Here is a 12,069-nt window from a genome sequence, read left to right as displayed (position 1 = left end):
GAATACAAAGTATGATGAGGTATTCAAATTCAAAGATAGAGTGAGGCACAAAAAAGCTTAAGAGAAAGAAGGCAGAGAAGAGCTGTTCTGCTCTCCTTTTAAGTCAATCTTTATTAACCTTTTTTTCCCCGTATATTTCATAGTACTAAAAAGTGATTGAGGAAATTTTGACACCAAAGATCTCCAAGTATATTGAGACAATGATGCTGGATGGCATTTATGAAGTCTAATCTGGTGAAAGCAGAAATCCGCATAGTTCATATTCGTATTGATGATGTTATCCCTTCCCCTATTCTTGTTTCTCTATTTCTTCTCTTGTCCAGCATCGTCCAGAAAGGCAGCACCACGTGACCCCTCAGCCTTTTTTCGAGCTCATCATATATTTAAAACAAATGATTTAAGACTTTCGATATATATTCTGTTTCTATACAAAAAACATGAATAAATGAAAAATATTCATGTTTCACTTTAAACACATGTATATATTTATGTTAGATTTGAAAAGGAAGATTTTGTCATTTTGTGAAGGCCTTTGTGTATTGAAAAGGAATGCATGACGTTTTTAGACTTTTTTGAAATCTAACGCTTTGTCGATTTTAAGCATTGCAAAAAACATCAAACATACACTACTGTATAGTGAACAATCCTGCATTTCAAAATGCTGCAAATTTCATGCTAAATTTGATTTTAAGGTAGAACCTGTACGTTTCTAAAAGTCAGTCAGATCAGAATGGATTACGCATGCCAGGAAAATGACCACATTGCATGGCAGACTCAGTCTGATATCATACAAAAGGTGAATTGTTTTATGCAAACGCAGTGTTTACTTGTCTGAAATGTTATTGAGAATAAGGTGTGACATCTTGATGTTTGTCCCAAGTGTAACATTTTACCAAGTCAATCCATCAAGAATTATAGACAGAATTGTATAAATTTCCATCAAGAATTATAGACAGAATTGTATAAATTTCCATCAAGAATTATAGACAGAATTGTATAAATTTCCATCAAGAATTATAGACAGAATTGTATAAATTTCCATCAAGAATTATAGACAGAATTGTATAAATTTCCATCAATAAATATAGACAGAATTGCATTCAAAATGACATACCAGTTGTCCTTTAACATTATAAGCATGCATTTAAGTTAAGAAATATGCACAGCTGTTCTTAAATTGATCCATTTTGTAAATTTAAGTCAATTACCTTTACTGAATACACGAAATTTAATGATTTCGACTTATCTTAAATACAATATTCTTAGTATGGGTTGATCAGATAGGTTTTAATATGCTTCAAAATGGTACTTGTTCTGTCTTGCATGATAAGTAAGCAACTGTTCACGTCCCGAGTGTCCCAAATGTACCGGAATGTTAAATATGATTTAAAAACACAAGTTAGGTCTCCTAACTTTGTCATACAAACAGTACATTTGTTCTAGAATGTTTAAATTCCGTGAAACAAAATATTTAGTTTCGATTCTTCTTTTTTGAAAATACAAAAACTTTAGGTGGTGAAAGAAAATGTCCATTCAAAATGTAAAATGCATTGTTTTTAAAAAATAATTTAAGTTTCAGACCTATTTTTTCTCGAAATAGTATGTTTATCCATATACATATAGAACCACATCAGTAATTTATATCTAGTCATCATCTTTATTCATTTACTTTATTTAGAATGTTCCTGTTCTGTTTAAAAGTTCCTTTTATTTTTTTAACTGTTTGAACTCAATGATTTCATACAATTCAACCTTTCCTGATTACAATAGAAAAAAAACACACACAAAAAACAATAAAATCATATCTTTATTTGACCCTCACTGTCACTCTTGATAATCTTTTATTTTTAATACACACAAATGTTCAAAATGTATACCAAATTTCATTCAGATGGTATGATAACTACTTGTATAAGAGGTGGTAATATGATTTCTCAGCTAATAAAAATACTTTAAATTAATAATTTTGTTACATTATGATAATCGTTCGATAACAAGCGATTGTTCGTTCGCTGCAGCATTCGAAGATGATGCTAAAATTCTGTGTCCGTCTGGAAATACTTTTGACTAAATGGAAATAGCAAATATTGTTAAATGAAAGGTAATTCGATTAAAAGTATTATATGTGTAGAAAGTTTCAGAGATTATTTGCATATACAAAGATAACGATATATGTGGCATTAATATTTTATTTACAATTATGGTCTGGCTCAGCCATATTACTGCGTTTCCTGTCGATACAAAATGTTCTCTGCAGACATTATTTACGACACCAGATATCAGTGCCAGTCTTTGACTTATAATGAAGGTAATTAATTCTAGCATACCATAACAACATGTTTGTTTGTCTCTTATTGTATAATGAATACAACAATGCAAGCTTGAAATGTTGACAAATATTTCAAAATTGTAGCACAACTTTACACAGATAGCCATGGTATAACCCTAATAAAACACTTCCTAGCCAAACTGCAAGTGCTTCATTTATCAAGTATCGATACCTATTGCACTCTACCTGCTTGCGTGCCTGTGCGATGACCGTACCTAACTTTAAAACCTATATGTTTTGAACATACCATCAATTATCCGTATCATTTCTGGCGCGTGTATTACATTTTACATAGGAATCAATCTTGCCTTCTGATCGCTTTACAATATTTCGTGTGAAGAAATAGCTTGCCAGCAACCCAGGTAGGCAGCTTTGATTCTTTAATTTCCGTTTTAGAAATGAATTGAAAAACCAGTGGATTTAAACTAATTGCAAATTGCTTATACCAACGTATTACCTCTACGAAGTAATTATTTGAATTTCGAAATTATGTCTAATCGCGTTACCATTGAGTGACCAATCACATACAAAGGTAATAAATCATAATGGTTATTAAATTTGGTTATATATAAACTCTTGACAAAGTTGGAGTTTCACACATACACGATTTATCGCCTACACATAATTGCTTTATTTAAAATTTAAACTCAAGAAACGATTATAAACTAAATCATTCAAAGCCTTAAAGGGGCTGTCTCACGTATGATAAAATAGCGAAAAAAAAAGAAAATTGTCGAAAACTGACATAAACCTGGCATCGATGTGTACAATGCATTGAAACTTACTAACTGAAGTACCACTTAGTTTACAATTTATTTAAGTTTAGCAGTTATTTCTTATTTTTCCATTAAAAAGATTACTGGGTATGTCTAACAGGTAGAATTCATTCCTTATGCGTGATTGGCTAGTCGGTGTTATCACGTGATATTACTGAGGTAGGTGTATAGCTTAATTAATATGAAAACGTCCTAAATCGTCATAAAAATATTTTCGATACAATGTTGTTCATTGATATGGATTATTTTAGTTTAGTATTCTGACTTCTGTGTATTAATGTATTCACCCATTTTGAAGAGATAATTCCGCAAACTTAATTTTATTTGACTGCAATTAAGTTTTCTACAACAGAGACTTAAGAATGCAAACATGCCAACATGTCAATATATATTTTGAATCTCAGCATTTCAAACTATCTTGTTAAGCAATTGTTATATAATAACCAATATTCGGGTAATTATTTAGTATAAAAACTATACATGTTTTGTTAAGACAAATATAACAGTGTTTCTGTCACATACCGCTGTGTACTAACGCCATACTTCATTACTTGACGTAGGTTAGCCTTTTTAACTACAAAACTGGTGTCATAACAGGATGTATATGACATGGAAATACAAGGCTGGATATTTTCGTAAGTGAAGCTCTAATTTGTATTCTATATATTAAGGTAAGAACGCAAAGATGTGTTAACACCGAGATTATGTCTCACTTATGTATTATGTTGATTGACCATTATATTAATCTTGCATGGATAACATTTTAATAACACCATAATGATACTACCATTATAATAATATCTATCCAGTAAAGTGAAAAAAATGATTAATAACTATGATTATATAGCATTTTTATTAATTTTTATTTTAAATAACATCACACCTATATAAAAGCTCTCGGTGAAAACTTTAAAAAATATAATATTTAATATTATACCTTACATTTTGTAACTATAAAATGAAATTTTACCAGTAGCATTTTTTGTATTATAACTTCAATGTATGTCGCGAACCAAACTCAATAAACTGTGAGGATAATGATTTGTCTTCTGAGATGCAAATAATTTTATGTCTTGAAACTTTTGCTGTTAAAACAACATTAATTACGAAAAAGAGTATCTCAAATTGAACTTAATACTTAATACACAATAGCTTGGTGCAAAATATTTTAATGCATTTATTATAGCATGTTTTACTCATTTGACTTCGATGGACAAAACAAAAAAGGCATACGATTAAGGTAAACATAACAAATATTAGCGATATTTTGGTGCTTTTTTAAATGCGGACTGTGTGGCTATGAAGCTATTAATTAAAAAAACATTTATAAAGGTAAATATATATATATATATATATATATTATCTGTACCTTTATCATATGCTCTTTTTTAGTTTTGATCATTAAAGTCAAATGAGTTAAACGTGATAATGCATTATTATAATAGTACTTTTATATTCATCAACCTATAGTGTGTACCTTTAAGATACAATCGCCTGCAGGCAAAGTGCTATACGATATGTAATATACACGATTGTAATCAGTAAGATTCTAACTCGGTATCTCAGCGAATGTATGAGACATAACTCAGAGATAACTGTACCTTTATCATATGCTTCTATGTTTTGATCATTAAAGTCAAATGAGTTAAACGTGATAATGCATTAAAAAAAATGCATCAACCTATTTTGCGCCTTTACTACAAGTTAATGACGTTGAATTATACATAACAAAGTACATTTCAGCTTTTCAAAATAGTTAAGTGTAACCTGTAAGCAAGAGATGCGGATTCATTTTAACACTTAGAAGTATTGAAATACTAGTAAGTCAACGATTTTCTATGATATTTCTGGAAAATACCACGGTAAAACGCTGACCCAACGTGAACTTTTCAGTTCTAAATTCTTGCCTCTTCACCGAACTAATTATGTTTGACAATTTGTGATTATATTTTAGATGTGATAAAAGGGAACGGACAGATTACTTCATGGCGTGTTAATGGAATGTTTAAATGTCAATGTCGTTGCATTGATAAAACAGAAGTTATACTATAAGATTCCATTTGAATGATTTATGGATGCAGTTTAAGTGCTATTTATTATCCTATCACATAAGACTTTTTTCAACGAGTTATCATTCGAATCTTTCCGAAAGTACAATTTGAAGAGAGGAACAATCTCTTTCTTAATATTGGCACCACATGAAGATGATGAATCTTATTATGGCGGCATTTAACTAAACATTAACATCGTGTGCCATTAAATAATATCTATGTTAGTTTTTGGCTACTGGGTTTGTCCCAGTAGAGTCCATATTACATGCGCGTAGCTGCCTTAACGCGAGTACGCGGCTGAATCCACATGATTCTGACGGCAAAAATCAGCCAATGCGTAGGCGTACTTGACTACATGATCCTAAAACTTCCAATTCCGGTAATACATAAAGCACCTCAGAACGCCTAGAATGCAGCATGGTTTTCAAAAATTGTCCGAGGGGGCATGCCCCCCAAAACCCTAGCACAATTATGAATCCACATGAATAGAGAGCTAGCTACGCTCTGCATGATGTTAATGACTGTTTTATGAAGAGAATACCTGAAGAAAACAAGAATGTATAAAACATAAATGTTAATAATTAGATATAACATTAATGACATTTAATCACGAAATCGAAAACATCTTAATGACAATCTAAATATGGTCTATTCATGAATAATTGCTTGTATCTTGCCTATCTTTAGACACTGTCCCTTATTTCAATTAGACAAATAAATTGCTTATTCTCGGTTTTGCAAAGCAAAACGTAGTTTATCAGAATTATCTTTAAAATGCTTTCTGTTATAGCCTCATGATAGAATTAAAGAAACTATACCAAAATAAAACAGTGAGTTAAGCTTAAGCCTGTTACGTGGGACTTAAAATGTTTCGAGAAATTGTAGCCAGCAGAATAAGTATTGATATGTATAAGATAATTTGTTTTAGGTATGCCTATGAGATGGTTGTGAAGGAGAATAACTGCTGAAGATAAAGCTCCGTGATAATGATTAATGCGCTTTTAGACCGGTTGTTGGTTCACCATTGGCGGTAGGACACAGGCTCCAATAGAATAGGCCCATTTTAGTAATGCCGGCAATAGTGGTATGAGTGATAACACGGTGATTGACTATGTATTTGATAAGTTAACAAGCACCTAGGGCAGACTGTAGTTGTATTTATTTATTTAATTGCTAGGTTTTAGTTTATGAAATAACACGAAAGGAAGAGTTTTACCAACCTATACCGCTGTGTTATAATGCAATACTTGACGAACTATTCCCTCTTCATGTTCTTGAAAAAACAAATCTCGTCGTTTTATGCTTGTATCAAGAACTAAGCTATTGTGATGCACAGCTGACTAGGAATTCTTGCTGTTAAATCCTCATCAACTCCCTAAATGCGTCTTTTAGATGCCGATTACACTGAGTAGTTTTGTAATCTGCAAATACCAGCTAACGACATTGGCTTATATAACAAATATTAAAATGTTCATAACAGCTTTGCGAGATTATAAAGGAAACCTGCTGGTCGAGGTGGTATCGCTGCTACATAGGGAAGTATTCCGGGGATCTAGCTAGGGCAGCTGCGGATTGTTCTGACAAATTCATGGCAGCTTATTCTAGCAAAACTATATGGAGAAGGCCGTGTTCTGGTATGTCGACGATTTTCTATGACAGTTGGTTTTACATTATTACGGTGCCTCTTGTCATAGTTTTATTTTGTTTTTCTCCAATGTTTTTTCAAGTCTAGTAGGCCGTGCGCAGCTCGGGGCCGATTATATTGCCAAGATGCCAACAAAGAAATTTCACTATCTTAGTGTTTCGCGCGAAATGTATATATATATATATATACTGGCCAGTGTGCATGTCGAAACTGCTGTACAATCCACTAAATAAAAACAATTATTGACTTAATGTAGTTTGTTTTCGTCCTGTTTGCGAAAACATGAGACCGACTTTAATAAGTTTAGATGTGTTTTGAGGAAAATATTGTTTTCAGTTGTATATTTTAATTTTGTTCTCTCAGATTAATAAAAAGCAAACGGACAGATTACCTCATGGCGTGTTAATGGAATATTTAACTGTCGATGTGTATGTATTGATAAAACCGTAGATACACAATTAGATTTCATTTGAATGATTAATGATAGTAATATGGTTGCTATTTGTTATGATATCATACGGTAATATATTTTCCAACGTTAAACATTTGAAATATTTCGGAAGATGTTCGAAAACCATTCGGAAACTCCTCGGCCATTGTATCGAAAACAACCTCTGATGTATGCCGGTACATTAGTTGAAGAAGTTCGTAAACTTTAATTTGAATTATATCATTAATTAAGTGTAGTGTTCTAGCTTGTATTTATTGTTCTAAGTTTAAATTGATTGCTATTGAAGTGTATTATTGCATACATAATTAAGATTCCCAAGAGTTAAGTCATTTAATGTAACTGCTGAATTAAATTACTAAATTATGTACTGCTTTTGAGTATGTGAACCGTCCAAATACATCAGAAAACCGAATGGTTCGAAAACGTGCTGCAAATCACCGTCAAAAACGCGAGGGGATCATGATTATTTAACTCTAGACAGAAGGTCTACTAAAAAAGGTTGGGGGTTTTAAATGGGGATTTTAATACGAACAAATATTTTTAATCAATTCTGTCATTCTTGATTTTGCCTTGAACAAATATCACATTTCTTATACGTTTGTCTCTTTATCAGTCAAAATATCTCTTTTTCGGGTAATGGGATTTTACCGTTGTAGACTAAAGAGAGGTAAAATAAATAAATATATTTGTATACGACGGTTGAATTCAGCGCAAGCCCGCAAGCTGGTTAGGGGCTGCCGATCGGGGCAGTGACTTATCAAAAAATGCAAGTCAGACTAGCATGAACACTTCGCCGAGAAAAAAAATCCGAGTTTATTCATTTTCTTTCATTTTTTTTATTATTTTTTTGTAAGTCGTCATTTGACAATAATCTAAAACGTGGTGGCGTATTCGGGGCGCCTCGAATGCTTTCCCTTTCATGACGAAAGTCGCGATTGTTCTCGGTTATTTTCGTGATTAAGTCCGCAATCTTCGGTTTGCAATCTGCCTTTTCTAGAATCTGACTGCAAGACAACACAGGTATGACCAATCGGAACGCCTCAGCCATTAGACAACATATATGTCCTCGGAAATGATGCGAGTCGTTTTAAATAGTCATGTTTAATGTTTAAGGAAGGAGAACTAGTGATATTATACAGGTACTGGAAGCTATTATGAATCTTATTTCAACTCTCTCCTAAGCGTCATTAAGACACGAATCAAAATCATTCATTTGAGTACATTGCTTATGATGATTATTGAGTTAATCGCCGGCGGCCTCATCATATTTTAGAATATCTTGAGGCCTATTTACGATGTCAAACCCGAAGCCTGCCGGACTTGATACGATTGAGTTATAAATTTCACTTTATTTTCGAAACGCCCTGGCCGGCAACTTATTATACGACGGAAATTGGCGGAAGGCATTCGTAATTGTTCCATCCTCTAGGATTGGTTCATACACATACAATGAATGGTTGTATAAAGCGACAGCCGATAATTTCATTTGTTGGGCTTCCGTTGTCAACAATATTATTTGTCCTTGAAATATTCATGATGCATAAATGCGAGAATAATGAAATTATTCTATTTTGAAATGTCAAGAGATTGCTAGACGTTCAGAGTCTTTTCTGCCCTTTTCTGCCCTTTGTATCGTACGAATACATCGGAACCACTCCCAAAGCAATGAAGTCTATATGTTTCTTATTCAGCTAACATCAGAAATAAACTCAAAATTAAACAATTCATTTTACTTCTAATTTTATTTAACCATCGTGAAAAAGGGAGAATGTGCATGTTGACCTGTATTCTGACTGAAGCTCAATTGTTATTTGCCTAAATATTTACCAACGTGTAGGTGTTTTATATGAAAGTAACTAGGCATGGAATTTCCAAAATTGACGCCTTTGAACATTTTTCAAAATAGCTGGGAAAAACGCTAAATTGTTTTCTTTCTATATAACTGGCTGCTTTATAAATATATTCTCAAAAACGTTAATGATGCAATTGGAAAATAACTAGTTTAGCGCAGTATTTAAAATTGCAAACAAAACCGCTTTATATACACTAGGAGAAAGAACACACTGTACCTATGTTTGCCGTTGTTTTTAAACGATCTTTATTGTTCATTATATCGCCGTGATTATTTTTTAATGTTTAAATAGGCGACTATAAAATAATTGCTAGAATTTCATTGTCTTGTTTCCGCCGCCCCTTTATTTTTTTATGGACTCAAATAAAAATGTTGAACTTGGGTCTGTAAGTGAGTATTAGTCCGGTAATGTCCGGGAACGGCGTTTATTCAAGGTTTCAGCGTTTATTAAAACGCATTGCATATTCATACCTACTAGACGGTGTCGATGTTTGATATTCACATGTAAAACATATTTGTTACGAAAAGGCATGAACACATCTTCAATGGTATATAACAGTCATCTAAGAAAAAAACGTTGCCCCCGTCCCCATTGAATAAAATGGATGAAAATCTAGCAATTAATTTATAACGGCCTTATGGAGATTATATTGTCTTAAACGCGGATCGATAACCCTGAAGCAGTATTCGTGATATTTAATTTTCGAACAACATTTTCTTCGAATGTGTAAACCAATAGCAAAAGATCGAAAAGTTTATGAAAGCGAGTTGGACAAAAGGGCGTTTCGAGTAAATACCGCTGATTTTCAACAAAATTAGTTTACAGCGGTTGTGAAACAAATTATTCAACATTATATTGTTCAATCATGGTCTTGTGTTGTTGTGTTATTGTTTTTTTGTGAAACCGGAGTGCCCGAAAGAAACCCATTTGTCCAGCTTGATGACCACACACTCAATACACCCAGGCCGGGACGCTTTGGTGAGAAGTGAGTGCGCTAATATATATGGGAAAAGCCGGACACAATGGTATAACGGGTAAAGTGCGTTATCTACGTTTGGTTTAGATTGTTTCCGCTCCAGTATTGTCCTGATTTTTGATCACCTTGATAACGCCATATTCATCGGCAGAATATTTCTACCTCATTCATATTTTTGTGTCCGTCATTCATGTTTATACTCATTTAAAGATGAAACTTGCGGTGCAAATTCTTTCTTACATGTGTATTTTTTATTTATATAAGCGTCACATGATTAGGATTCACAACACGGCATTATCATGTTTTGATGATAAATCTTTGGTCGCATCGAATTATGAAATTAAAAAGAATAAGTTGAGTGTTGTAATGCCATTTACACATCTAAATGTATGTGCAAAGGGTGTTTTATAGCATATAGATATTTTCGAAATTATGCCAGATATTTTCTCCTAGGGTCGAAAAAGGAAAAGAAATTCGTAAATTAATGACGTCAGTAGCTTTTATTTCGGCGTCCGATATTATGAGTGTGACTGGAAACATATAAAAATAATCGTCCAATTCTCATAGACATAGATGCTATTCCAAAATTACATTTTCTGAATAAAATATGTTTTAATTGTTTTTGTGTTATACGTTTAACTTTCACCGCTGCATGTTTGTATTACGCATGCCGTCATTTTCATTTTATTGAAGGAAGCGCTCATTTATATGACGTACTGTCAAGTGACCGCTCAGGCTACGTATACAATAATTTGAATAAACAATAGGTGTATATATGGTTGTTTATATCGTAGATGTACTTACAATTTGATGGTGTTGGGTCCGAGGCCAGGGGGTACGGCGCTGAGGTTCTTTCCCGTACAGTCCACCAACATTCCTGTTTTCGCGTGCTCGCACTGACACATGGACGGACATTGGTACGACGACCCACATCTCACGAATACACATGAAACTAATATAACCACAATGTACACCAAAGTTCTTGTTGTTCGTGTAAATATTCTTCCCAATGCCAATGTCTGATCACCCATGATACTCCAAACTCCAAGTGTTATGTGCAATAACAGTTATTACCCTTCACATCTCCTGTAAGAATGTTCATGGTCCTTGTTAATCAGTCTATCAACTGGTTCGACTGATGGACTGTTTACTTTCAACCCAGATAGTCATACTAAATATGGATCTTTTTGTGTAAGGTCTTTAAATGTCAAAACTGATTTTTTCGGTATCAATGGAAACGTGGTTAAAATCCCTGAATTATCAATGTTTATCACCATGCAAACCGATTGTTTAAATATTGAAGTATTAAGCCGCTTTAAAATTGTCCATATTTTGATAAGAAGAGGAAAGTCATCCAAAGTGACTGATAACAGTTCAGTTTCCTAAAACAATAGCAAATCCATTATCCAATACACTCTATAACTAGCAATCAAAATGTAACAATGCGAGGAGAGAGAAGAACTCGGGGGAATTTAGTGTTTCCAGGCAGGAGCACATTCCAATACAGAGATCGAGGAAAGGCTTCGCTTGCATAGCGCTTGTCGATGTTAAGTCGATACAGGGATCCGGAATGCGTGCTCAGTGGTTAACACCGTCACCCCAATAATAGCATGTATTCGGTAGACCAACAAGAAGTATATCTAATCAGACACAATGATACAAAGCCTAAACGCTAACTAATTGGGTGAAAAATCTCTGTATACGCCACAATTCTCCCCCGCATAAATTCTGATTAATTATTTACATTTGCATTTCCACGTTTTGGGCATGCATAAAATAATACTTTCGAAATTTGGAAAGGAGAAATACTATCAATAGGAGAGTTTTGAATACTGGTTGGTTTGCTGTATGATGCAGTATATTGTACTGTTACCCACCATGTACTACTTGAAAGTCTGCGCTTATACCCTAATATCATCCATTAGTCTAACTAGACCATACAATAAAGCCGAACAAATTGGACAGATAAATAACATGGTATAAGAAAA

General features: G+C 33.3%; 1 protein-coding gene across 2 annotated transcripts in view; it reads right to left on the bottom strand.

Annotated features, from left to right (window-relative positions):
• Positions 1-11,618, bottom strand: part of LOC128232885 (leucine-rich repeat-containing G-protein coupled receptor 5A-like) — a 57,254-nt gene extending 45,636 nt beyond the window's left edge. For both annotated transcript variants that reach the window (XM_052946668.1, XM_052946669.1), the window contains exon 1: positions 10,886-11,618. In XM_052946668.1, the coding sequence (XP_052802628.1) occupies positions 10,886-11,112 (227 nt within the window). In that variant the 5' untranslated portion in view covers positions 11,113-11,618. The remainder of the gene's footprint in view (positions 1-10,885) is intronic.
• Between the last annotated feature and the right edge of the window lie 451 nt (positions 11,619-12,069).

This window comes from Mya arenaria, chromosome 4, assembly GCF_026914265.1.
Source record: "Mya arenaria isolate MELC-2E11 chromosome 4, ASM2691426v1".
NCBI classification, from domain to species: Eukaryota; Metazoa; Mollusca; class Bivalvia; order Myida; family Myidae; genus Mya; species Mya arenaria.
This window is presented reverse-complemented; position numbering and strand designations above follow the sequence as displayed.